Source organism: Sorex fumeus, unplaced genomic scaffold (genome assembly GCF_029834395.1).
Source record: "Sorex fumeus unplaced genomic scaffold, SorFum_2.1 ptg000051l, whole genome shotgun sequence".
NCBI lineage: Eukaryota > Metazoa > Chordata > Mammalia > Eulipotyphla > Soricidae > Sorex > Sorex fumeus.
The window spans coordinates 11,331,684-11,359,578 of record NW_026606108.1 but is presented as its reverse complement, the minus strand read 5'-3'; the positions used below and the strand labels follow the sequence as shown (position 1 = coordinate 11,359,578).

General features: G+C 57.8%; 1 protein-coding gene across 1 annotated transcript; it reads right to left on the bottom strand.

Moving 5' to 3' along the window:
• Positions 1–51: 51 nt before the first annotated feature.
• On the bottom strand, positions 52–27,895 carry CSF1R (colony stimulating factor 1 receptor). Its single transcript, XM_056124622.1, has 21 exons — positions 27,743–27,895; positions 24,211–24,468; positions 23,666–23,950; positions 20,722–20,858; positions 20,045–20,204; positions 15,645–15,831; positions 11,711–11,826; positions 11,444–11,564; positions 11,170–11,357; positions 9,983–10,098; positions 5,642–5,768; positions 5,451–5,555; positions 4,965–5,075; positions 4,346–4,508; positions 2,574–2,659; positions 2,397–2,494; positions 1,738–1,860; positions 1,551–1,662; positions 1,229–1,328; positions 780–888; positions 52–684 (listed from the first exon to the last, which is right to left on the bottom strand). Exons 1-21 carry the CDS (start codon positions 27,786–27,788, stop codon positions 559–561), a joined length of 2,874 nt encoding a protein of 957 aa, XP_055980597.1. The 5' UTR covers positions 27,789–27,895; the 3' UTR covers positions 52–558.

The window sequence follows — 27,895 nt, the reverse complement described above, 5'->3', positions numbered from 1 at the left end:
GCCGGCCCACCCGAAAAGAATCCGAGTCGGGCTGTGTTAATGCTGTTAGTTTAATAGCCGGCATCGGGACTGTGAGTCAACATGAGTCAGCAGGGGATGTGCGCTCTGGCCAGCCACGTGGGTCCCCGGCCTTCTGGCTCAGAATGGTGGGGGCACTGGGCTGTACCCCCAACTCACTGCAGCAGTGGGGTGGAGGGTCACGGGGCAGACCAGGAGGAGCCCCGTCTCCAGTGGGGGCAGCTCTGGGGGAGGGTCGTAATGCATTCCAGTCCCTGTCTGGGGGGTGGGGGCACGGGCAAGAGGCTGAGCAGGGGCTTATCCAGTTGGCACGGCAGTGAGGACCCTGGGGTGGGGTGGGGGTGGGGGGCTCAACCCCGGCCCCTGACTGGCAGTGTTGGCCCAGGCTCCGGGGCTCTGCTCTGGCCACCTGCGGGTCCCACCTTCCTGAGTTGGGGGCGGGGCTGGCCCGCTGATGACCGGAGCAGAGCATCTCCTCTCCCCACGGCACCTGTCCCTGGAGGAGAGGCGCTTTGAGGGGTGCGGGGTGCTGGGGGCCCCTCAGCAGAACTGGTAGTTGTTGGGCTGCAGCAGGGGCTGGCCGAGGTCCCCCGGCTCGCAGCAGGCCAGCTGTTCGCTGGAGCTCTCCTCCTCGGGCTCGCTGCCGCCCGCCAGGTTGGTGTAGTCCTGAGGGTGAGAAGCCAAGCCGTAGCCCGTGGTGGGCAGTGCGACCAGCAGGCCCAGCCAGGACTCGCACCGACCACCCAGCCCTGGCCACTCACCGGTGCTGTTGCATCCGCTTGGGCCTGCGCCTGCAGGAGGGAGCAGATGTGCTGGAAGGTGGGTCTGTGGGTGGGCTCCAGGGCCCAGCAGGCCTGCATGATGCTGTACCTGAGATGGGGCAGAGGCCACTCTGAGCCTGGGCCTCTGGCCAGCCCCTACTCCCTGGGGGGGGCGAGCAGGCTCCAGAGTGAGGATGGAGGTGGGGGAGCCCTGAGTGAAACAGACCGCCCAGATGCCCAGGATGAACAGAGTGAGAAGCCTGCCTGGGGCCGCGGTGGTCACACGAAGGAGGGACAGGCATGGTCCAGCTCAGGAGGGAGGCCTGTGGCCACCCGAGCTCCCTCCAAGGCAGGTTTGAGAGCCCCAGGGGGAAGCCAGGCCAGCCAGACCAGTAGGCTCTGGGCAGGGCAGCCAGGCCAGCCCCACCTTCAGCGGACCCTTCACTTACACATTCTTCGGGGCGAACATGGGCTGGGCCATTTGGTAGCCATCCTTCACCAGCTTATAGAACTTGCGGTCCACCAGGATGCCCGGATAGGGGTTCAGCCCTGCAAGGGCCATAGTCAGGTAGGAGGTCAGGCCTAGTGCTGACCTTCCCCTGCCTGCTCCACAAGGGCTCAGCGCCCCTGCCGGAGGGAGCAGCACCTTCCCTTGTGCTCAGAGTGGGCGAGGGCTGAGGCAGGAGAGCTCCAAGCAGAGGCACCGCCCAGCCTGCCCTACACACCCCCTTACCCCACCCCGGCCCCTGGTGCAGGCTGCACCGGCCTCACCGAGGGAGAAGATCTCCCAAAGGAGGATGCCGTAGGACCAGACGTCGCTCTGCACTGTGTACACGCAGTCGAAGATGCTCTCAGGCGCCATCCACTTCACGGGCAGGCGGGCCTAGCACCAAAGTCCGGGTCAGCTTGGGCCTGGCCCTTGCCCACCCGCAGGCTACCCCCATGACTCCCCACTCACGTTGCCTTTGACGATGTAATTGGAATCGTTCATGATGTCCCTAGCCAAGCCGAAGTCCCCGATCTTGGCCACGTGCCCGCTGGTGAGCAGCACGTTCCGGGCCGCCACGTCCCGGTGGATGCACTGGATTGGGGGAGGAGAGGGCACAGATGTGGGCTGTAGCCACGCCTGGCCCTCCTTGACCATCTCCCTGGCCCCTCCTGTTCCTCACACCAGGGCCCAGGAGCTGAGCCAAGTGCCGTGGGCAGACTTGAAAGCCAGCAGCCCTCTGGCCCCTTGGGGAAGAGGCGCTGGGGGCTGCATAGCCCTAGTGTTCTGAGTGGCCTCTGCTCCCTAGGACATACCAGTACCCTGCACTGCCAGGCGCTGCCCTGTAGGGGCAGGACATGAGGTTGGCAGAGTTGCTGAGCCCCTCAGCTGCAGACGCCCAGGCCCTGCCCTGTTGCCTGGCTTCCTCCTCCCCTGCCAACTCGGACTGTGGCTAGGAGACACCCAGTCGGAAAGGGCCCCTTCTGGGGACAGTGCCTCGCACTGGGCATGGCTGCCCACGCCCTCCGGGCGCGCTGGACACACTTCTCTGTCCTGACTTCAGCCTGAGGGGGCTCAGCAGCCCCAGCACCCCCGTCTAGGGACCTGGGTGGGGTCGAAGCCGGACTCACGTTCTTGGAGGCCAGGAAAGCCATGCCCTGGGCCACCTGGCTGGAGAAGTGCAGCAGGTCCTGCAGCTCCAGCGGCCGCTCTGCCTCCTTGTCCAGATCTGCGTGGGGAGAGGGGTCAGCTGGCCCCGCTGAGCCCCCCAGCCTCCCTGCCCTGCCCCTCACTCCACCTCACCTTACCTTGCTCGGAGGAGTCACTTGAAGAAGTAGAGACGGGCCTCATTTCCACGTAGGTGTCCAAGCCCTGGCTGGAGAAGCCACTGTCCCTACAAGAGCAAAGCCACGGCCATCGGTGCCTGACCACCCCCCCCACACACACACACACACACACTCAGGGCAAGGCAGACAGGACCCTCTGCACCCTGTCTCAGTACAGGACATGGCTGACACTGCTCTGGCCTTTCATAAAGCCCAGCTGCCCTGTGTCCACCTGTCTGCCCTCAGGGCCACAAACAAGCCGCCATTGTGGGCGTGGGGAATATTCTAGAGCCCCTTCATCCAGTCTTCTGGTCTGGACAGGGACTTTGATCCCTGGTTTCACATTAGAATTCCCCTGGGGACAGGGAAGAGTCCCACATCCTGCCCACTACAGAAACTCAGCAAATTGTCATCCATCATGCACTATCTGTGCTGTCCCGTGCAGCTGGACAGAGGCCCTGGCCAGGCGACAGCATAAGCACTGCTCTAGGCCCAGCAGCCTCTGACGTTCCAACAAGAGGATTTCTGGGTCTCCCTCTGCTGCCTCTTAGCCTCCTAGACAGGTGTCTGGGCACTGTGCGGTGTGTCCAGAAAGAACTTCCTGTTCCACGTATGGTCTGACCCTGCAGACCCCCAAAAGACTACTGTCAGTTCAGTCTGGGTCCTGAGGGGATACACCCAGCCACTGCCCTTGAGAGGACCATGCCTCCCTCTGCCGCAGTCTCCAGGACAGAGTCTGATCCCAGTTCTCACTTGGTCGGGACCTGGCCCGAGTCAGAAGAGGAAGCGGGGTCCGGCAGAGGACACGGAATGCAGGGAAACCATCTCCTTCCCCTTTTGCCTGCCGGGGCCCGGCAGCTGGCAGAGTCCAGGACAGAGCACCCCCCCCCCTTCACGTTCACATTCTCATTCTGATCTTGCCCCTGTCCCCCTGTAACCTGGCTTAGGGACCCCAGAAGCCCCCTGGCACCAGACCTTTTGAGTTGGGGGTCAGTGGGCTCAATGGGGGCCTGACCCAGGACTGAGAGGACACAGCTGCCTAGCAGCGCCCATGCCCTGACTCATGGTGGGGACGCGTCACTTCCTCTCGCTGCTTCCCCTACTCGGGGGCTGTGCCTGGGACGATTCCGGGAATCTCCACCCTGTAGACCCCAGCAGGAGCAGACTGAGGCCCGCGCGGATGGGGCCCACATCATCATCATGCTGTTTGGCCCTGCTTGTTGCTGTGAGGGCTGAGGTGGCTCAGTGGCCTCACGGAGGATGAACCTAAAGTCCAGGCCTCTGGCCGTCTTGGCTAACATTTTTTTCTTTTTGCCTTCTTGGGTCACAGCCAGCAATGTTCAGGGGTCATTCCTGGCTCTGCACTCAGGAATTACTCCTGGCGGTGCTTGGGGGACCACATGGGATGCCGAGGTTCGAACCCGGGTCGACCGTGTGCAAGGCAAACGCCCTACCCGCTGTGCTATCGCTTCAGCCCCTTGGCTAAACTTTTGATACTCTGAAATGACAGCTTCCTCCAGCCTTCTCTCAGTCAGACCATTTGCTGCCTGGCTTTGTCCTCAGGACACTGCCGGTGCCCAAATACTGATCAGAGGATGGGAATCAGCAGAAGGACCATGTTGCCCAACTGATAAGGGTGGCTGCTCACAGAATGAGCTGTTTGCAGTCACCCAGCCCTGACCCAGGCTGGCCTGGTCTTGAGGAACAGACTGGGAACCCTCCAAGCCTCCGCCCTTGCTTTGCCAGGGTCGTACCTGCGAACGTATTTCTTCTCCAGGTGGATGTTCTTGTAGCCAGAAACCACATCGGGCTCCTGGCCCAGACTCAGGCTGGGCCCCAGCATGGCCTCGGCCTTCCTCCGCAGGAAGTTGAGCAGATCCCCGTAGCAGCAGTACTCGGTGATGACCAAAACAGGACCTAGAGTGGGCCGAGAGAGTGCTGAGCTTCCGCAAGCCCATTCTGGGGACCCCGCAGGACATGGGGTGCCACCCGCAGGGTGCCCCGAGTTCTAACCATGAGCCTTTTACTCTGCCTTCTGGGCCTGAGTGACCCAGATCTATCCAAAGTGACAATGGGGGCCTGAGCATTCTGTGCTCCAAGAAAATCTATGATTCCTCCCTGATGAGCACTGCTAAGAGGAGGGGTCAGGAGACCCAGCCAGCCCCAGGCACCTCCGCAAACCCTGCCGGGGTGTGCAAGCGTTTAGCAAGGGGTGCCGTCCAAGACACAGAGGCTGGTACTCCAGAGCCCAACCCAGGGGTTTGTGAGGGGTCTCTGGGGGATACTTCCAGCCCTGCCATGTCTAAGAACCACCCGTGGGCCTGGCTAAGTTGTCTGCATCACCAGGAGCTTGGCGCTGACCCTGGGCCTCACCTCCGTGAGTGCAGGCGCCCAGCAGGTTGACAATGTTCTCATGCTGGCCCAGGTGACTCATGATCTTCAGCTCTGACATGAGTGCCTCCTTCTCATCTGCGTGAGCCGTGGCTGGGAGATGGGACCACAGTCACAGAGGCTCGGGAGGGCAGGACACGGAGAGCCCCACAGACAGTCAGGGAGTGATTAGGGGGTGCCCAAGGCCAGGAGAAGGAGACACAGACAGGGAGACAACACCGGCTGCTCTCAGTTCACAGAAAGTGGCAGAACAGCCAGGCAGGGGCCCTCAGCATCTTGGCATCCTGCCTCCTGATGGCGGTTTGACTCAAGACGCCCCCGGGGGCTGCCCACAGGCAAGACCAGTGCTCTACTGCTGCCCAAGCTTCTTTGGGACCCAGGGGTCCTCCCCATCCCTGGGCTCTGCCCCCTAGCCTGAGCAGTCGGAGCCTGGAGGCTCCCTAGGGCAGCCCAAGTCCCCTCACTCACACTTCAGCATCTTCACTGCCACCTTCAGCACTGCATCTTCCTTGCCCAGCCCGAAGGCTGTGGCCTCCACCACCTTCCCGAAGGCGCCAGCCCCGAGGGTCTTTCCTGCCATGTACACAGCCTCGTGAGTGCCCAGTACCTCCAAAGGTGCCCCCCTCACCTAGCCCTCTGAGCAGAAGGCCCCATCTCACCAAACTGCAGGTTGTTTCGGGGAAACTCCCACTTCTCATTGTAGGGCAGCTGCATGGGGTCGATGAAGGTGTAGTTGTTGCCCTCATAGCTCTCCAAGATCTTCCAGCGCACCTGGTACTTGGGCTTCTGCAGGGACCAGAGACAGGCAGTGGGTGGACTTAGCAGTGGGCTCCTGAGGACAGGCCCATGTCCGTCCCTGCACTGGGCAGGGGTGGGGGATTTGGGGGGTATACATAGCAGGTGTGGCCCCGCAAGTGGGGAGGGGCTTTGCCAGCTCAACCCAGCTCCGTGCCCATGTGGTGGTCACTTCTCCAGTTCTAGTTTCCCTGCTTGTATGTTCAGAAACAAGGACAGAGGCGTCTTTGGTGTCCTGACGCTGATCATTTGCTGAGTCCCGCAGGAGGCTGGAACCTTTTTTTTTCTTATTCTTTTTGGGCCCACCCTGTGATGCACAGGGTCTACTCCTGGCTCTGCACTCAGGAATTACTCCTGGCGGTGCTCGAGGGACCATGCTGGGAATCGAACCTGGGTCGGCCACGTGCAAGGCAAATGCCCTACCCGCTGTGCTATCTCTCCAGCCCCCAGGAGGCTGGAACTTGATCCATTCACTCACCATCCATCCATCCATCCATCCATCGAAATACTGTTATTTTATTTTGGAGGGTATTTAGGGGACACACTTGGTGGTACTCAGGGCTTCTCCTGACTCGGGGATCATTCTTGGAAATGCATGGGGGATCCTGTAGTGCCAGGGATTAAACCCCCGGATTGGCTGTGTACAAAGACAAGTATCCCCACCACTGTATTATCTCCTGGCCTGTTTCTATTTAAACTGTGGTTAGTACATGTGTCTTACCAAGCACCGTTGCCAGGCACTGTTAGATTCAGAGAGGAGGGAGGCAACGTCTCTGTCCTAAGGAGTTTGCATCCAGTGGCTAAGACAGACCTTCAACCCTCAACAGATAAAGATGAGGAGCTTCCCTGATCTCTCTGAGGGTACTTCCAAGCAGTGCTGGAAGGAGAGTGAAGCAGGGGGTGTGACCACGATTGCTCCACGTCATAGCTCAGGGGTACAGGAGTTGCTGAGCACTGTGTGTGTCCCCGCGGTCCCTCCACGTCATAGCTCCGGGGTGCAGGGGTGACAGGCCAGTGATTTGCAGGCCCACATGCCTGCAGACTAACATCAGTCTGGGACCAGCTGAAACCAGAGACCCGTTGACAATCACCCGTTGATGCTGTCTAGATTTGTGTGACCACGCACGACAGTCAGAACAAAGAAATAGCCGCTAACCTGTTTCTCAGGACAGTTCCCTGCGGTTGAGTGGACACGCTTCATAGGACAATGAGGGTACAACTCCGGCATGCCAGAGTGGGGGCGGGGGGAGCGGCTGGGGAGTGGGAGGGGGTCAGCACATGACCACAGGAGGCACAGAGCAGAGAGGCGGAGGCCAGACAGGGCAAGGGGAAGCCGGTCCAAGAGGTCAGAAGGCAGGGCAGGTGTAGGCTTCTGGGGACAGGAGGGCCTGGGGCACCTGAGCTCATCCTCAGGTTTTTCCGAACCAGCCAGGGTTCAGTTTGGAGTTCCTGCCTGGGTGGCAGCCATGTGGGGGCATCAGCTTGGGGTGCCTTCAGAAATGCTGACAAAAGCCAATTAGCGGAGTGGGGTGGGGAGTGGGGCTGTGGAGGTCTCGGTCAGGACTCCAGGCCACTTTCCTGTCAGGCCTGGCGGGGGAGGGGGGACACGCCACGCAGTCCCCCACAGCTGGGCTCCCTCCCGGCTGCTGCTGGGGAAACAGGGAGCCGCCCTGAAGGGCCGGTGAGCGGTTGCTGTGAGATGGGGCCGGCCGGGGGACACCAAACTCCAGAACAGTTAGGCGGGAAGAGGGTTCCCGTCACAGAGGGCACCCGAGGCCTGGGGGGCAGCAGTTAGGGCCTGGCTGAAGGGCTCAAGGAGGAACCCTAAGAGTCGGGAGGCCTGTTCTGCGTGGGCGCTTCCCTGCCCAGGGCCCAGACAGCGGTGGGATTCCTTGACCACCCCGGCCACTTCCATCTGCAGGGGCCTCCACAGGCTGGCCACCATCCCACCACTTCTCCTTCGTGCCTCCCCTGCAGCCAGGCATGCTCAGTCTACCCCCTGCCACCCGCCCCACCCCGGTCCACCTTGCCCCCAGCAGGGGTCTTAGATGGTGGGTCTCAGTCCCTCACCACCTGCAGGAGAAGCGGCCCTCTGCAGCCAGCCCCTGGGCATGGACCTCCTTCCTGTGGGGGCTGGCCCCTGCCCCTGGCCTCTGCTGGCCCCGAACGGGGCGTGCGTGGGGCTGGGGCCTCGTTTCCAGGGTGACAGGCTTCCCTGCTGCCCTCCTGGTGCAAGTGGGCCCCTGGGTCTCCGCACAGGCCTGAATTCACCCAGGCCTCCCTTTGGCCACCCAGGGGCATGAGGTATGTCCCGGGGTCTCCTGTCTGAGCCTGCTGGCTTTGACCAGGGCCATTCTCCAGCTTGGGAAGGGAGAGAGTGCAGCAGCCCCTACTGGGGACCCTGCTAGCCTCATGTCCTCACCATTGTCCCCCAGAACCCTGGCTCTCCGTCACCGCCCCCTCATTCCCTGCTCCGCCACCAGCCTGCTGACTTCTGCCCTTTTCTCTTCCCCCTCCGCACTCCTGTGGTCTCTGGGGTGATGACTCAGCTCTGAGGCACAAACACCCTCCCCCAGACAGCCTGCCCTCCCCACCTCCTCTGGCCCAGAGGAGGACCCCCCAGACAGCAGCGCCCCCACCTAAGAGTAGGGCAGAAGAGAGGGTTCCTCAGCTTGGGCATGGCCACCTGAACCCAGAAGGCCTTGTCCCATGGGGCGCCTTCCTTCTCATGGGGCAGGGGCTATGTCCTGAGTGAGAAAGAAGCTGTGTGGGACCCATGTTCCAAGAATGGTCGCACAGAACGAGGACGGTCCATCCCGGAGCCCTGCAGGCCTGGGGCCGGGCAGCCAGGGCAGCAGGGCTGGGCTCAGCGAGGCTGTCCTGGGCTAAGGAGGCCACTTTCAGCACCATATAAGGAGGAATTTCACAATAGACAGCCACGAGAGGACCTGGGGACCTGGCCCCAGGCAGGGGAAAGCTGGCCCAGTGGCCACTCTGAGGGTGTTGTCAAGTTGCTGCCCGACCTCAGACACCTCGAGTCCTGAGCCGGCCTGAGCTGGGCCCTTCCGCTTCCCCCGGAGGCGCAGGGCCGCCTTTCTGAGACAAGTGCCCTACCTGCTGTACTGCCTTACCACTCCTGGGGTGGGGGCTCTCAACTCTGGCCAGGTATACCATGGTGCTGGTGGGGAAACAGACCCAGAGAGGGCAGTGAGTCAACTAAGGTCAAAACACAGCGAAAGAGGGTCAGAGCTGTCCCCTCATCCCTGAAGCCTTGATCTCAGCTTTAGGGGGAGCTCTGCTGAGCACAGTGAGCTGGGGTCCCCCACACCTCCCCGTCCTGTTTTCTCCTAGTGCTCTTTGTACCCTGGAGGGAAGGCAGGGAGGGGGTCCACTGGGTGTCTGTTGTCCTAAGTCGCATCAAATCCAGCAATGGCTCTGAGCCAACAGGCTGGGGTCCAGCCAGCTGCGCCCCCTCCTTAGGGCCCAGTGTGTGCACCTGCCTGAGAAGGCTGTTGGGGTGACATGCGAGGGTCCTGGACTGTAGGACCTGGCGGTGCAGCTGGCAACCCCCCTGGGGTCCACAATAACCAAGACATCACAGCAGCAACCCGGGGCCCCTCCAGATCTCCTCCACAGGCACTTTGATCCCCCAACCAGAGCCTCGTCTTCTCCTCAGCCCTCCTGGTGCCTCCTGGTCAGGTTTCTGGAAATCTCCCATTCCCTGCCGCTTTGGGCAGCCCTGCACAGTCCTGACCACGCGGGATTCCAACGGCCCCTCAGCGCCCCACAGTGCGAGCCTGCTTCCCTCCTACAGAATGCTGGCCACTGGCCTCTAGGGCCTGGCCTCGGGCTTGTGTGGGGCCAGCAGTAGGCGGCTCAGAGGGGAAATAGGGGCCAAGGACAGGTCTGCAAGTCAGCCCTGGGAACGCTCAAGCTCTGCAGAAAGTCCCTGCTGCGTTGGATCAGGGGGCATGGGTGGCGTGCTTCAGGAAAGTCGTCCTGAAGAGGTCACTGCTGTCCCTCAGAGTGACAGAGCCCAAGGGTGAGGCAAACACGCCCCTCCAGCACTACCCCATATCCCCGGTCTGCTGGCGCTGTCCCCTCACGGGACGCTCCTGCACCCACACCTCCCCGAGCCTGGGGACTGGGTGCAGAGCTGCAGGCAGGAAGGTGGGTGTCAGGGTGGAGGGCACCAGCCGGCTCACCTGCTTATACTTGTAGAGCAGCAGCAGCAGCAGCAGCAGAAGCACGGCCGTGACCGACATGCAGGCCAGCAGGACGGGCGTGAAGAGGGTCTCCTGCAGTGGCTGCCAGTCGGCTTCTGGGAGGCAGTGAGCAGCGGGGTCAGCAGGTGACCCCGAGGGCGGTGGCAGAGACCTCCCACATACCCTCCCGCAGTGCCCCCACCCCTCCCCACACTCAGTCCTGCTCTCCACAGGGCTGGTGGGCTCCTGACATCGGGAGGGGTGCAAGGGGCCTGCTTCGGTAGCAACTTGGCCCTGTGCTCACCGCGTTCCCCGAGGAGGGGTGGTCCCTGCTGCTCGGGCAGAAAGACCAGAGAGTCACCCTGAAATCTGCTTCCCCGGGAAGTCCCCCCAAGTGCCCTGAGGAACCGCCCAGCCCTTTGGAGGTCAGGAAGCAGCTCACTTCTCAAGGGACAACCCGGGTTCTCTCTGTGAGTTTGAGCCCCTTCTCTGACTTAACCGGGGGGGGGGGGGGGGGGGGAGTGTCGGAGGCCAGTCTCCTCTCTGCTATTTAGGGCTGGCGGAACTGACCGTCCCCAGTCCAGCCAGAGGGGAAGCAGAGCCACCTCCCAGGCCCTGGCGCCAAGGCCAGCGGTGTGGGCCCTCGGGGCCGGGCAGGGCCCACTTCCTCTGTCCTCTCAGGGCTGGCCCAGGGTGTTCGGGGCTGGGGTGGTCTCTGCACCCGGGGCTCCAGGTTCTGACTGAGAACCGGGGAAGCTGCCAGGCTGCACACAGAAGCTCCCTCTTCTCCGAGCGGTAGCGGAGCTAGTGCCATGCCCAGCAGCAGCCCCTCCAGGGCCTCCAGGAGGACGCAAGTTCTCGAGACCCGGGTCAGACCCGCACCACATGTATCAGGGACAGGTGAGCGAGCTCAGGGCCCGTCCATGCTGATGGTGAGCCCAGGGTCTGTCCATGCTGATGGTGAGCCTAGGGTCTGTCCACGCTGTTGGTGAGCTCAGCTTGGGCATCAGGGGGAGGCTTTCACTGACCACACATCTTCTTTCCTCTCATTCCCCACATGTCCAGTCTCACAGGCTCTCAAGGCCCTCCTGTGTCCTCCTTCAGGAGGCCTTGGCTGGGCACACTGTGGTCAGGCCCAGGGGCCAGCAGCCGGCCTCTCCCCAAGGTAGGCGGTGCCCGGCACTCACCAACTGTGATGGGCCAGATGTTGTGGGAGCTGTTCCCTGCCTCATTGTTGGCGCGACACTCGTACGTGCGGTTGTGCTCCCAAAACCCCAGCGCCAGCACGCTCTGCACCGCCACCTTTTGGAAAGGCTCCTGGCTCAGGACCTGGGGCTGGGGGTCCTCCAAGAGCTGCCCTCGGGCCTCATCGCACCTGGGAAGAGCAGGGCACAGCTGGGAGTTTGGCGACGCCCGCCCCAGCCCACCACCTGGGCAGGAAGGTCAGCGGTGCTCCCTTACCTGTCAATGCGGCCCCCACACTGCAGCCAGGTCACATTGGGCTGGGGATAGCCAGAGACGTCACAGACTAGAGCCTCGGAGCCGTTAATGATGGCCCAGGTGACGCGAACCTCTGGGGGATCTTATAAGGGGAGGAGGAGAGAAGGGAGGGATTCAGCTGAGGCCCCAATTCCCTGGCCTGACCACCCCACATTCGCCCCCCCCAACACAGTTCATCTCTCCATGAAACTGTGAAGACCCCACACCTGAGCATACCCCAACACTCACATCGTAAAGTGAGGGCGAAGGTGAGGACCTTGGTGCCATTGGCGTTCCTGGCGAGGAAGGAATAGTGGCCAGCCTCCGAGGGTTTCAGGCGGGGCAGGTTAAGCATGAAGCTGTATCTGCACGAGAGAGCGGCCAGGCTTGCGGTTAGGGTGCAGCCAGTGTCAGGGGCCTGGAAGACCTTCCCGGTAAGACTGACAACCAAGGACAGTAGACACAAGGGCCAAAAAGATTGCTCCATGGTGGGAAGCCTGCCTCATAAGCTGGGGGAGAAGGCAGCTGGGATAGAGAAGGGATCGCCAAGTTAGTGTTGGTTGGAAGAATCATTCAGGATGGGAGATGCGTGCTGAAAGTAGATAAAGGACCAAATGCAATAGCTTCTCAGTATCTGTATTGCAAACCATAATGCCCAAAAGTAGAGAGAGGGGCTGGAGCGATAGCACAGCGGGTAGGGCGTTTGCCTTGCACGCAGCCAACATGGCCAACACAGATTCGATTTCCAGCACCCCATATGGTCCCCTGAGCACCGCCAGGAGCAATTCCTGAGTGCATGAGCCAGGAGTAACCCCTGAGCATCGCCAGGTGTGACCCAAAAACAAAACAAAACAAAACAAAAAAGTAGAGAAAGAGTATGGGGAATATTGTCTGCCATGGAGGCAGGGGGAGGGTTGGAAAGGTGGAGGAGGATAGACTGGGGACGTTGGTGGTGGGGAATGTGCACTGGTGGAGGGATGGGTGTTTGATCATTGTCTGATTGAAACTCAAACATGAAAGCCTTGTCACTATATCTCATGGTGCTTCAATTAAAAAAAAGTAAATTAATAAAATAAAAAAAGAATTATGAGTTCTACTGAGGCAGACACGGGAGCCTAGGGACACACCTTTTAGCACCATCCCTGCTGGGCTCTGGCTCCTCAGGGATCAGCCTTGCTCAGAGGGACTGTGGAGGGGGGAGGCTGGACATGGCCCTGGGGCTACAGGAAAGAGGGGGTGGGGCCCAGGTAGCCACTGCTCTGCTGTCCGACATCTCCCCAGTCCTCAGACCTCTACTCCTGCACTTCCTGTCTGTGGTGTCGATGCAGCTGTGAGAGGCTATCACGTTTGGTCCTTTATCTACTTTCAGCACACATCTCCCATCCCGAGTGATTCCTCAGGGCACTCAGCTATGTGCCTTTTCTCCCTCCATGTCACTGTCACTGTCCTCCCGTTGTTCATCGATTTGCTCAAGCGGGCCCAGTAACGTCTCCATTGGAGACTTTGTTGTTACTGTGTTTGGCATATCGAATACGTCACAGGGAGCTTGCCAGGCTCTGCCGTGCGGGCGAGATACTCTCGGTAGCTTGCCGGGCTCTCCGAGAGGGGCGGAGGAATCGAACTCGGGTTGGCCGTGTTAGCTGCGTGCAAGGCAAATGCCCTACCGCTGTGCTATCGCTCCAGTAGGGTGTTTGCCTTGCACACAGCCAACATCTCCCTCCATGGTGCCCAGAAAAGGCCCGGAAGCAAATATTGGACAACCAAAGATGGTTTTGTTCATTTGCTTGACTTCTTTTTTCCCCCTTTTCTCTTTCTTTTGTCTAGCAGTTTTGGATCCATATCTGCCTTGGGACTGGGGTTCCTCCAGGAGCTGCCCTCAGCCGCATCACCCCTGGGAAGAGCAGAGCACAGCCCCAGGCCTGCGCCATGTGGAACAGGAGCTCAACCCTTGGAGAATCGCTCTATCTTGTGTTTCTTTGGGGGCCACACCTGGTGGTGCTCAGGGCATACTCCTGACTCTGTGCTCAGGGTATAGGCTGCTGGGGATTGAACCCAGGTCAGCCGCATGCAGGGCAAACACCCTCACCGCTGCACTCTTGCTCCAGTCCCTAAGTGCTATTTTGTGCCTTGTGCAGGCACTAAGTCACGGTCACGGTCCTCCCGTTGTTCATCGATTTGCTCGAGCGGGCCCAGTAACGTCTCCATTGGAGACTTTGTTGTTACTGTGTCTGGCATATCCAGTACTCTCGGTAGCTTGCCGGGCTCTCCGAGAGGGGCGGAGGAATCGAACTCGGGTTGGCCATGTTGGCTGCGTGCAAGGCAAACACGCCCTACCGCTGTGCTATTGTACTAAGTCACGTTTTAAAAATGAAAGCTAGCAAGTGGTTTTCTTAGAAAACATTGAAGCCACATGTTTTAACCCATGATGTTCCGAGGGCAGCCTCCAAGGTCCAAACCCCACACGCAAGCTTCACGGGGGTACCGTAGAGATGACCTTTCTACCTCTCAAACAAGACAACTGGACTTCTCTGGCTCACTCTATCACCTCACGTCTCGCCTGTCATAGAAGCGGGGTGCGCCCTTCTGAGGCCTTAAGGTCCGTGCCTGGCTGAGTGGCCCTGGCTAGTGTCTGCTCTGCCCATGTTTCTCTCAGACCTCCAAAGCCTGTCCATGGGGGGCTGGAGCGATAGCACAGCGGGTAGGGCGTTTGCCTTGCATGCAGCCAACATGGCCGACACAGGTTCGATTCCCAGCATCTCATATGGTCCCCCGAGCACCGCCAGGAGTGATTCCTGAGTACATGAGCCAGGAGTAACCCCTGAGCATCGCTGGGTGTGACCCAAAAAGCAAATAAATAAATAAATAAATAAAACAAAGCCTGTCCATGAAGCAGAAAAGATGGGAATGGAGTTGGAGAGAAGATTAGGACCATGGCACGCCCCTGCCAATCTGATGGTGGGCAAGTAGGAATCCAGGAGGAACTGAGGCCTGGGTTCAGGAACTGGGAGAAAAGCACCACTGGGGAGTGGGGAGTGGGCTAAGGCTACAGCTGGCCCAGCTCTGTTCTTTGTGGGCTTGTTGATATTTGGGGGCCATACGCAGCCATGTTCAGGGCTTACTCCTGGGTCTGCACTCAGGTGGTCACTCCTAAAGGGCTCAGGGGACCATATGGGGTGATGTGGATCGAACCCAGGTCTGCCATGTGCAAGACAGATGCCCTCCTTGTTGTATTATCACTGCAGCCTGACCCAGTTCTCTTTGAAAGAGCTGATCATACCTGCAAACTGGCGAAGGGCTGAGGCTGCCACTAGCCTCAAGATGTCTTCAAATAGGGCAAGGGGTGCAAGGTTCTGTCAGGAGCAGGGGTTACCATACCCAGCCACCATGGTCCCTCTCCTCTCTCAAGGAGAAGGCATTGGAGTGGGCTAGAAGCCAGGGAAGAAACTGTTACTTCAAAGCTAAACGGAGAGCTCCAAGGTCTGAAGGGCAGTTCAGTATACAGGAGGCCCTGGCTCGGTCCCCGACACCTCACAGTACTCTGAGCACTGCTGAGAGCAACTCATTAGTACAGAGCCAGGAGTACTCCCTGAGCATAGCCAAGCATGGCGTTAAAATAAAAATAGGCATGACCAGAGAGTACAGCAGGGAGGACGCCTGCCTTCATGCAGTCAGTCTGGGCTCAGTCCATCCCTTATGGCCTCCTGGGCCCACCATGAGTGATCCCTGAGTGCAGAGCCAGAACTAAGCCTTGAGCATCACCAGGGGTGGCCCCCAAGCCAAAAATAAATAAAATAAAACAAAGATAATCAAAATGCAAACAAAAGAGGAAATATTATTTCAGTATGTAGGTCAGTGTTGGGGGCCAGGTCGTTGATAAATGCCATTGTAACAAAACTACCTGGCTGGGCCACTTTGGATGGGATACTATGATCCTTAGTCCAGAGTCCATGGTGAGACGAGAAAAGAGATTTCTAAAATGCTATGCCTACGGGTTTAGCCCCCAGGAGGCCTTCCCGGAGACAGCAGGATTCTCAATCTCGAGCACAGGGGATGAACACCAATTGCTGATGGCACCAGAGAAAGTGTGACCCAGAAAGCTTGTTCAAGGAGATGAGACCTAGGCCCCAAGCTTCTGACATTGGCCACTGGCTGTGGGCGACACAGATGGGACCGAGACGTGTACCTGTATGCTTCCCTTTTGGTAGTGAAATCGAGCTTGGGCTGGTGGTCAGGAAAGGGTCCCAGGTAGGTCCAGTTAAAAGCTTGCAGGCTTGGGTAGGCCTCCACGTCGATGCTGAGGCTGAGCCTCTCACCCACGGTTACCTCCTGGAACAGGTTCTGCTTGGTGGTCAAGTTCAGGTAGGGACCCTCTGCAAAGTGGTACACAAGTGCCAGTTACTCCCCCGACCCTGAACATGCCTACCCCTGTCCTATCTCCCCATTGCCTCAAAGCCACCGACTTCCTTCCCTGAGTTCCCAGAAGGACCTCAGCAAAGTCCTGTTCTCCAGGGGACTCCCACCTTCCTACTTGTATAACCAGGAGATTAACTAGATCTATAAATGAAAACTCTCTAAAATAGTTTTGAAATAGAAACCATTTGTTGGGCCAGGGGTATGGCTCAGTGGTTAGAGAGAAGAAGGAAGGAAAGAAGGAAGGAAGGAAGGAAGGAAGGAAGGAAGGAAGGAAGGAAGGAAGGAAGGCAAAAGGGAGGGGAGAGAGAGGGAAGGGATGGGATGGAGGGAGGGAAGGAGGGAAGAGGAGGGGAAGAGAAAGAAGCATCTTTGGTCTTCCATAGGCCTCTGCAACTCCTTTTCCAGCAATGGTTCATCCAATGCAACTTCCACATCTGACTGTGTGTGAGAACCAGTGTCCATCAGGGGAATCTGTCTTTGGGGCCAGTGATTTGTTTAGAGGCAGTCATGATACCTCTTTCCATGATTTTGGAGAGGGCTCTGATAAAAAGAAAGGACCCTTGTACCCCTAGGTTTACTGAATCTGATTCATCTTGGGGTTCCACCCAGAGGAAGGCTGAGTGAGTCCTGCAGGACCATGGGGAACTGAGAGCTGGACACAGCAGGATCTTGCCTGAAGCCTCGGGACACTCAACTCCGACTCTGTCTAAAGCAGCCATGGACTTTGGGGCTCTGAGGTCAATACAATCTTCTCTCTCTCTCTCTCTCTCTCTGGCTTTTGGGCCATACCCAGGGATGCTCAGAGCTTACTCCTGGCTCTGTGCTCAGGGGTCACTCTTGGTGGTGCTTAGGGGACATATGGGATGTCTGAAATCAAACCTGAATCAGCCAGGTTGGCCACATGCAAAGCAACTGCCCTTCCCATTGGACTATCATTTTTGTCCCAATATAATCTTCTCTTGATGAGGCCGATTTGAGTTGGCTTCTGTTACCTGTACCTGACCAGTGCCCTCTCATTAAATCTTGCATGGATTTAATTCAGGCTGCTCGGCTGAAGATTTGGGGCAAGACTAGTCCTGTTTGCTCCTCCTCTCCAGGTTTCTTATGGAAGCCTCCACAGCGCCTTAACCCCCCAACTCTGCAAAAGTCTCTGGACACTCGCTAAGAACCCCTATCCTCATTCAATCCTAGAGAACTAGAAGGCTTTTCTGGCCTCTGACATGTAGCTGCTCAAGACTCCCAGGAGCAACCATTGTCTCTCCTAGCTCTGCATCCGAGGGTCTCCTCAGCCAGGACTCCGGGCTGCCCCTCTAGCCATACTCTCTCTTCCAAGGCCACCCCCTTGCCCCAGTCGCCCCCTTGCTGGGCTCCTGCCGATCCCTGAGCACGTCACACGCGTCCCAACCTGGAGCCTTTGCTCTGGCCATTTCTTCTGCCTCTTCTTCTCTCCAATTTTACATCCTTCTAGGCTCTTCCCTCTCTGGCCTGAACCACTGCTGTGGCCTCTGAGAGCCCTGTGACTCTCCTGTCTCACTGGGTTCCTCAGGAAAGCACCAGAAAGTTCTGCTTGTCCTGTTCCAGACTGGTCCGATGTGGGATCCTTTTGGTCCACACTCCGCCACCAACCCCTACCTCTCTGCCTGCAGAGCCCACGGTAGCCTCCCCTTCCCCTAGCCTATCTCACCTCTCCCCCGTGCTCCCCACAGCCATGCAGGCATCTCCTTTGCTGGTCCTGCTGGAGCCCCCCCTCCCCCCCGCCCGACACCTGCAGCTCTCTTCACTCTCTGCAGGACGCCCTGTCCCAGGCCCTGCCAACTCTCCAGAATCAGTTTCCCAGCGGAAACATTCTTGCTGGCTCTGTCTTGCTCCTCAGCTCCGTCCCCAGGCGCCCAGTGCAGGTGCTGCCCATGGTCCCGCTGTGCTGTGGGCACTATAGGGGCGGTGCCCATGCAGCCACCAGCACCCAGTGTCCTGACTGCTGGGGGCCGCAGACTCTGGTACCCCATTCCCGGCCAGCTTCAGTCCGGTCCACATCAACCTTCTCTCTTCTCCAGCTTCCTGCCTCCTCTTGGCGCACGAGGTGCTGAACTGAGTCTTCTCGGCCCAGTCTCCTCACAGGACTTGGGCAGTGCTTACTCTGCACCTGGCCCTCTTCCGAGAATACACACATCACACGCACATGCATGCACTCGCAGACTCATACTGTCACACACACATCCATACGTTTAACCACACACATAACTCTCATACACATACACATTCACACGTTTACACCACACACACATGTACACACACAGCTCACATACACATTCACATATGTTTACCTTACACACCCATACACGCTCACACACACAACTCTCATATGCACATTCGCACATGTTTACACCACACATACTCACACATTCACACACAACTCACATACACATTCACATGTGTACACCACTCATACACTCACACTCACATTCACACACAACTCTCACACACACATTCACACATGTTTACACCACATAACTCTCATACACACATTTGTGCCTGCACTAAAACAGTCACATTCTCACTTTCACACATGCTTACACTCACACTCTCACACTCATGCATTTATACACTCATATACTTACACTCACTTTCAACTCTCATACACACACGCATTCACACATATGCACACTCACACACCTCTCACGCATCCTCATTTAATTCTCACCTAGGAGGCAGTTACTGTTAGTGTCTCCATTTTGCAATGGGGAAACTGAGACCCAGGAAGGTAAATAGCCACGAAGTCAGCAGTGGAGCCGGCGGGAAGGCTGCTCGGAACGTGCAGCTCCTGACCCCGTGCAGTGCCTCCTCTGTGCCACCTGTTGCCCTGACACTCCTCTGTATTTATGGACTTGTTTGTTTTATGGGGCCACACCCAGCTGTGGTTAGGGGACACTCCTGCCATGCTGGGGATCCAACTCAAGGCTCCAGCAAGTAAACACGTTCTCCCGCCCTTTGAGCCTTCTCCCCATTCCATCCCTCAGCCCTTTAAAACTGTCCACAAAACAGGAGCCAGGAGAAATGATCAATGGATGGAAGCTTGCCACAAGAGTGTGTGTGTAGGGGGGGAGGGCGAAGGGCAGATAGGAGAGAGAAGGAACCAGTATGACAATGATGGTTGGAAGTAATCATTTTGGGCAGGAACTAAGTGTTGAAAGTAAATAAAGGGACATAAATGATAATCTTTCGGTATCTATATTGCAAACTATCAGGCCCAAAAGGTAAGAGGGGGGAAGGAGATAGAGAGGGAGAGTGAAAGAGAAAGAGAGAGAGGGAGAGCGAGCGAGAGAGCGAGAGCAAGAGGGGGGGAGAGAGAGAGAGAGAAAGAGAAAGAGAGAGAGAGAGAGAGAGAGAGAGAGAGAGAGAGAGAACTAAAGCCCCTGCCATAGAGGCAGCTGGAGCGGGGGAGGTGGGGGGTGTGGGAGGGAAACTGAGGACATTGATGCTAGGAAACGCACACTGGTGAAGGGAACATTATACGACTGAAACCCAATCATGAACAAATTTATAACTGTGTATCACACTGTGATTCAATTAAAAATCAACCAATCCATTAATTTAATTAAATAAAACTGTCCATAGCCTCCAGACGAATCGGGTGCAAGCCAGCCCTTTGCCTGGGTTCTGCTTGCCTCTCCACTCCTGCGTGGATGCTGCCACCACCAGCCCATGGACCCCCGCTGGTGCTCTCTGCCTCTGACACTCGCCTGTGATGTTCCCTCTTCCAGAAATGCTATTGTCTGCTTCTCCTGCTCCTCTACCGGCTAATCAATTTTTGTTCTTTCTGTTCAGCTCAGAGACCTCTATACCCCCTAACACTGGTTGAGAGGTTTCCCCCCACATACACCTGCCCTCTGCCCAGGGATCTCAGGACCCTGAAAGGATCATGGTCTGTTTAGGAGTTCATGTGACATAAATTTTCCAGCCATGAAGATATGAGTTCATGAATGACGACAAAGTCCAGTGATCTTAAGCACAGCAAGCACAACTAAATTAGAATGCAGCTGTGCATTCAGGGGGCTCCCAAAGAGTGTCTCTGCCAGAGGGTCTGGAAGGCGCCTAGGGACGGGCTTCAAGCCAGTTCTAGGGAGAAGTTCTAAGCTGTGTCTCCCCTGCCAACAGCTCCCGGATGCTCACCCACCACCCGGAAGACCATGGAGGTGGAGCGGACGCCCTGCGCGTTGGTGGCCACGCAGGTGTAATTGCCAGCATGATGGAAGTCTACAGGATCCAGGCTGAGGGTCAGGACTTTCTGATAACGCTTATCGAGGAAATCCGTCTGCTGAGCGATGGGGAGCTGTGAAGGGAAGCGAAGAGAAAGGGATACCCAGGTTGCTTAGGGATTAGAAAGATCCAGGTTGAAACCATCCACTGCTCAGGATTCGTGGTATTTCCTTGGGCAAGGGACTAAACTCAGAGCCTTTGCTGCCTTATCTCGGATGTGTGGGACCCTTTGGCCCTGCGCTGCAGTCGAGACTGACTACGATATTGGGCTGAAGGCTATCGAACATCATTCCCATCTGGAAACCCTCCCTCTCTGCCTGCCTTCAAAATTTTTCCAAACTCAGCCTTATTTATATCCCTGAGCTTCTGAGGCAGCACTGAAGCTTTTGGTGAAACGGAAGCGCTGATGGCTGCTTCCGGTCTGCGGGCTGGGACAAGGCCACAGGAAGGGGGCGTGGGGTGGGCTTTATCCTGATGCCCACAGTGCAGTGACCTGGGCCTGAATCGTGCATCTGAATCAGTTCAGAGTGGGTGCAGGGGGCTGTCTCCTGCAGGGACTCTTCACCCTGCCTGCACCCCCAGGGTCTGACCTTAGTGTCTCCCTGCTGGAGGAAGACATCGAAGTGGACATCAACGTCGCTGGCCGAGCACACGATCTGGGCAGTCTCTCCCTGGATCCGCACCAGCTCCGAAGGCTCCAGTGTCAAGGTGGGTGGCCCTGGGATGACTGATGCAGGAGGAAAGATCCATGCACACCCAGGGTCGTCACTGCCACTGGCTCCCTCCACGTACCCCTGGATGTGGGCCTGTCCCCAGCCTGCCCCAAGCCTGGATGCCTCAGTTCCCCCAAACACCTTTAGACTCCTAAGTAGCCTAGGAAAGGCCACTTCCCTCCACCACTTCCTTTTTCTGCTCTGGACTCTTCCGGAAGCTGCCAGCTACACTCCCGACTCCCACTGCCCTCAGCAGCGTAGACTCCTTCCAGCAGAGTGAGTTTTTTAAAAATAAACTGAGGGGGCCGGAGTGATAGCACAGCGGGTAGGATGTTTGCCTTGCACGTGGCCAACCTGGGTTCGATTCCCAGCATCCCATATGATCCTCCGAGCATTGCCAAGAGTAATTCCTGCGTGCATGAGCCAGGAGTAACCCCTGTGCATCGCTGGGTGTGACCCAAAAAGCAAAAAAATAATAACAAATAAAAATAAAATAAACCGAGGGTCAGAAAGACAGCGGGTAGGGCACTTGCCTTGTATGCACCTGACACAGGTTTGATCTCTGGCACCCATTATGGTCCCCTGAGTCCTACCAGCACTGATTCCCTGAGTGTGAAGCTCAGGGATAAGCCCTGAGCACTGCCAGGTGTCCCCCTTCCTGAAACAAAACAAAACAAAAACAGAAACAAAAAATATAAATTGAAAAAGGTGACAGAGACATGGTGTAGGGGATAAGTGCACATGGTGCAGGCAGCTCCTGAGTACAGTGGCTGCAGCCTGGAGACTCCAGCACCATCAGAAGGCCAGCTGACCCCCCTGCAGTGCTGTCCCAGCAGGCCCGGCTTTGGCCTGCCGGTCTGAGAGTCACTGCAAGGTGCCAGTGTAAAGCACGTGCCCTCTGTGTGCTGAGACCCTGGGTCTGAACCTCGGCACAGTCAGAGACAGCTGGATCAAGCCTCTCTCCAGGGCTGCCCCTCGAGGCTCTCAGCGAAGAAAGCAAAGCCTTTCCCATACAGCCTTTCTCTCACCACACTGCGGCAGCCAGACAGGCCTCCCCCTGCCCTGCACCAGCCTTAGCATCTGCCAGTCCTTCTGGAAGGCTTGGCATCCCTACTCGGAAGGGGTGTCTATCCTCATCCTTCTGATCTTTCTTTTTTAAATGTATTATAATTTTTTAATTAGCATTCTTGTTTGTTTGGGGACCACCCTCAGTGGTGCTTAGATTACATGCAAGGCAAGCGCCTATCCCTATACTATTGCTCTGGGTCCCTGAGCTTTCTCATCCCGCACCCCTTGAGTTGTGGGGCCACACACAACGGTGCTCAGGACTTACTCCTGGCTCTGCGCCCAAGGATCACTCCAGGTGGTGTGATCAGGAATACAATGTGGAGTGCTGGGGATTGAACCCAGGTTGGCCACATGCAAGGCAAGTGCTTAAGCCCTAAGCTATCTTCCCAGCCCCATTTGTCTGATCTTGATCTCAAAAATTCCTCAGTGAATACTTCTGCACCAGTTTAGCTGATCCCAGCTAAATCCCAGCTGGCCACACGCATATGCAACTCTCTTGAGCTTGGTTTCCTGTTCATCAGCACGGCGTGTTGTGGACTTTTAAATCTGCCTGCCAGTAGGAAGACAGCTCCCCACCAGTGGTTACACGGAGCCTGACAAGTCTTGGAATTGTATCCAGTGACTGAAAGATGATCAAATCCTATCCTCCAGGTACAGAGACACCAAAGTCCTCATCAAGGTCACCACGGGTGACCACAGGGCCCAGAACTGCAAGGTGATGGGAGATGAGAGCCCTCGTGGCCTCCTCTTCCCACGTGGCTTCCAGTACCCACGGGAGAGCTGTGCTGCTGTGCTCTGCCCTGGATGCTGACCAAGTCCCAGCTCAAGACCCAGGACTCCAGATACAGAATCTAGCCACCACCCAGCGGGCAGGTGGGAAACGGGCTATTAGCCCCTGCCCCTAATAGCCTGTGTCGGGAGCTAGCCCTGCTCCCTCTGCTGCCTCTGGTTGCCCCACACCTCTCGAGCGCCCGGACCCAGCCACAGGCACACAAGTAGGTGATGAGTACAGTTGCCAAGCACTCTGGGGTGTCGAGAGCCCAGCCCAGCCCACCCCCAGACTCCCTGCCATTGCCCCTGGGCTGGAACTGCACTTCCAAGGTAACCTTCTCCTCCTCGCTGGCCCATCAGCAGAGTGAAGTATGTTTCATTTTATTTTATTTAGTTTCGGGGCCACACCCGGCGATGCTCAGAGGTTGCTCCTGGCTCTGTGCTCAGGAATCATTCCTGGCAGTGCTTGGGGATGCTGGGGGTTGAACCTGGGTAGGCTGCATGCAGGGGGAGTGACCTACCCACTGGACTATCTCTCTGGTTCCAGGGAAAATGGATTTTTTTTTTTTTGCTTTTTGAGTCACACCTGGCGATGCACAGGGGTTACTCCCGGCTCTGCACTCAGGAATCACTCCTGTTGGGACCATATGGGATGCTGGGAATCGAACCCGGGTCAGCCGCATGCAAGGCAAACGACCTACCCGCTGTGCAATTGCTCCAGCCCCCCCAAAATGGATTTTTTTTTAGCTTGGGGGGTCAGGTCCTGTCCTAGTCCTGCTTCTCCATTGCTGCATGACCACCATTTTTGAGGTCTGGGGAGGGGTGGGATGGGTTCTTCAAACTGCTCCCCTGCTGGGGTCCATACTGACCCTTCTTGTCCCCCCAGAGACCGCATGGAAGACCATGCTGGGATTGGAAGGAAGGTGAGAAGGAAGGGGGACTCCCCATGAGCCCCAGGCTCCCCGCCCCGTGCCCTACACACCTCTCTGCACTCTGAGGTCAATCCCAAGAGATGTCACCATCCTCTTGCCCATTGACACGCCACACTGGTAGGTCTGGCTCTCGATGAACTTGGCCTTGTGGATGGTGAAGCCATGCCAAGGGGAGAAGGAGTAGTTGGTTTGGCGCAGCACGGAGCGGTTTCGTGTCCTCATCAGCTTGACATGGCCCTCCATCTCAGGGTCAGTGAGCAGGCAGGGAATCAGTGCATCCTGGCCTTCCAGCACTGTCACTTCATTGACCAGTAGTCTCCAGGGCCTGAGAGGGTCTGCAGCAGAGGGACGTAGTCTCACCGCTGCCCTCCATCCCCACCGGGGGGAGCTCAGAGAAAAACTGTCCATCCTACGCCCCCAGAGGGAAGTTCAGTGGGGTCAGCGCACAGTGGACATTTCAGGACACAGAGCAGGTGGAAAACGGGCATAGTGATAAAATCTGCTCCTGGGATTCCTGGGAGGGTGGGAGTGACGCATACCAGGGTCCCCTGGGTCTGATGGGCCAAGGGTGGGCAGGGTGGGGTTAAATCCTCACCTTTGACATAGACATGGATGCTTGCGCTGCCACCTTGTGGGTCCCCAGGCTCCGTGCAGTGGTAGGTGCCCGTATTCAGGAAGCTGGCGTTGGTGGTGGTCAGGGTGCTGCTGGGGGCGTCAACATCCAGGGTCCAGTGGGGGAAGATGGGGCCGTCCCACTCCACACTGCCGTTCCCCACACAGCGCAGGCTCAGCGACATGCCGGGCACCACCACTACCTGGGGCCCGCTGGGCTCAATCACCGGGACCCCTTGGACTGAAGGACACAAGCCAGGCGTGAGTGGAGCCCCCCAAGAGGTGGGTTGTGGGGGCTGGGCTTCCCTGGGATTTGCAGGGTTACTTGGAAGAAGGCCTTGGCCCTCTCTGGGCATTCGCTCAGCCTCTGGGACCTTCCCCGATACATACTCAGGGGTGGACAAGAAATCTTGGGCAGGCAGCAGGCTCCCTTAACCTCCCAGCCTCACAGTGTACTAGAAGGGTCCCCCGGCCTCGTGGCAGTCCCCCCAGCTGGGACCACGCTGTTCGTCTCCCCAGCAGTGCTCAAGAGACCTCTCAGACAACCAGGCTGGTGGTTCAGTAACAAGGCCCCGGGGTGCTGTGCTGCTCAGGCCTGTGATGACAGGGATTATCTGGGTCACCCCAGCAGTGCTCAGAACCATATAGTGCTGGGGATAGAACGAGGGTCGGCCACATGTAGGGCTTAACCTTAACCCTTGGCCCATCCATCCAGGCTGAACCCAATCTCTTTTAAGGAAACTTTTCTTGAAGGAGAAAAGAGAACTTGAAACCCATGTCAGTCCCTCCGGGAAGCGGGCCTTGTGGCCTCTGCCGCGTCAGCACTTTTCTAGGGACGAAAATAGGGTGTGGGAGGGAAGTGAGAGCTGATTCAGGGCCCGGGGGGGCTGCCAGCCCCACCCCCACCCAACTGCGCAGGCGGAAACACATTGAGGGAGCTGTGCCCCCTGCCCCCCTGCTTCCGCCCGCTTGGCCCTTCTCCTAGGAAGCCCTCACTTCTGCTTCCTGACCCTGGCCACTGTCCCTTCTCCAGGCAGAGGGAACAGGGATGGGTTGTTGGCGGGGGTTGGGGGAGCAGAGACCACTGCCTGCTGGGCTAGACAATCCTGTGCTCCAGGGGTCCATCCATCCCCACTATCGTGGGCCTGGGAGGGAAGGTGGTCAGGGCTTCTCCTTCACCTTCCTGCTCCCAAGTCCAGCTTCCATCACCCCTCCTCAGACCCCAACTCTCTGGAAAGATCTCCTCAGGATGGCTTCATTTCTGGGGTGACTCGGTGGGAAGGGACTGCGGGAGAGGCCAGGCGTGCTAAGGCCCTCCTGAGGTGACTGGCGTCAGGCAGCTCCATCCACGGACCCAGAGTGACTCCTGCTCAGGGTTCCAGACTGCCAGCTGCTGTCCCGAGCATCCGACACGCCGACTCTGTTCCGCTTTTCCACCTACCCAGGCGCCTCGCTGCCCGCACCCCCGGTGGCGAGAGACTCTGTCCTATTTCACCCTATCCTGCTGTCCCAGATGTTCACGCAGGACAGGGCTGACACTCTCCACTTCTCCCCCAACTTCCTGCTGGCTGGCTGGCGGGAAGGCGCAACTGCTCAGCCCTGGCCTCCATGGCCTGTGTGGCACCCATCAAAGGTCCCTTTGTGCAAGTCCAATTTTACCCTCTTACCACAGCTCTCCAAAGCTCTGCAGGACCCCAAACTTTCACCCTTCCACTGTCTGACAGACACCTCATCAGCCCCCCCTTCACCCTCCCAGCACACTCACACACACACACACACACACACACACATACAGATACACTCATACTCAACCACAGACACAACACACACATACATATACCCCTAACTGCACTCATATATACACTCACAAACCACCCACAAACACAACCACACACATGCACTCACACACAACCACACACATAGGTACACTCATATTCAACCAGACACAACATACACAGAAATCATACACACATACCAAACAACCACACACGCCCCACACATACACTCACAACCACACACATACATACATACATACACTCCCACATACCACACACAGCCAAAAACACAAACACACATACAAACTCTCACAAACCACACACGCATACATACACACGAGCACGCACACACTTCCACACAACACACACCACTCACCTGCACACAACTACACATACTCTCACGCCCTCCTCTCTGAGGTACAGAGGGCCCTGTGCCAGTGGCAGGGAGAAGCCAACCTCTCTGGGCCTCTAGAGGGTGTGACAGCAGCCCCTGAACCCACTTATTCATCATACTCATGATGAGTATGTCCCCTCAACCCTCATCTCTTGTTCCCTCTGGGCTGGGGTGCCAGACAGGTGTGAGGGGCAGCTGGGCCCAGGCCATGCGACATCCCCAGATTGTCCGGAGCCAGGGAGTCCTTTGTCACACCTACTCAGATGGAAGCTGGGTTCGGGGCTTTGGGCCTAGGACAGCTCAAACCATCTGTGCTTCCTACTGCACACAGGTGGCTGACAGGTCAGAAGAGAGACCGTCCCTGGACCGCCTCCTCCTCAGGGGCCCAGGATGATGGGAGACCAGAACAGAAGCTTCCTTCCCACCCACCCCAGACCCCAGCCCCAGGCCTGCCCCAAGGCCCCCCAGAAAAATATTCAATAAAGTCTCCCGGCATAGGTTGGCCACCCTCTTCTCGGGGCTCTGCATCACTGCCACCGTTCCCCACCCTGAGGTCCTACAGCCTAGGTAGATGGGGTCTGGCTGGGAGACACTGGGTTCCCGTCAAGCCCTCCTTCAGCTCTGCATGTTTATCCCTTCAAATTCGCCTCTGATTCTCCCAGACCAGTGCAGCTGGGCTCTTGGCTCTCCTGATCGTGCCCCAGTTTCCCTACAGAACCCCTGGCAGCCCACACCCATGGATGGCAGGGACAGAGCTGGCAGCGGCCAGGGCTCACTCCCACCCTCCTCGCGGTGGCACTAGTATCCCCTGCAAACATGTTAGAAGTGCACAGTCAGGTCTGAGAGACCATCTAAGGGGTGAGCACAGGCTCTGTGGGTGAGAGGCCTGGGCTGCATCCCTGGCACCAAAGGGTCCCCAGAAATTGCTGGACACACCTCCAAATCAGGCTGGGAGAAGCCCCTAAACAATGCCAAGTGGACTCCCCACTGCACCCCCACATCCCCCAAGAAAGAAAGAAAAAGACAGAAGAAATACGTGCGGAGTCCCAAGCTGCTCTCGAGTACCACTAAGCCTGGACCTGCAGACTGTGGGTGCGCCCCTTCACCTAGCAAGCCACGACCCTTCCAAGCTGCGTCCTACCCCTCTCCCCTCTTTTCTCTCCACAGCCTCTCTGGAGCGCCACCCACCCCCCACCCCGCAACTGCCTGTCCAGGCCTGAGGAGATGCAACAGCCAGGAGAGACTGGGGAGGGGGGCGCGGTCCTCCCCCTCCCATACCCCTGTTTGGGGGCTTACCCCGTTTGGGGGCTTACCCCGTTTGGGGGCTTAACCCGCTCTACTCTTACCTTGCCACGCTGCAGCCAGCAGGGAGAGCAGAGCTGCTGGGCCCATGGCTCCGAGGGGCTGCGCTGCTGCGGGGCTGCGGTTCCCAGTGACCAGCACTGCTGGACAGACGCCCGCACACTGGGGCTGGGACTTGTTTTCCTCCTCCTCCTAGT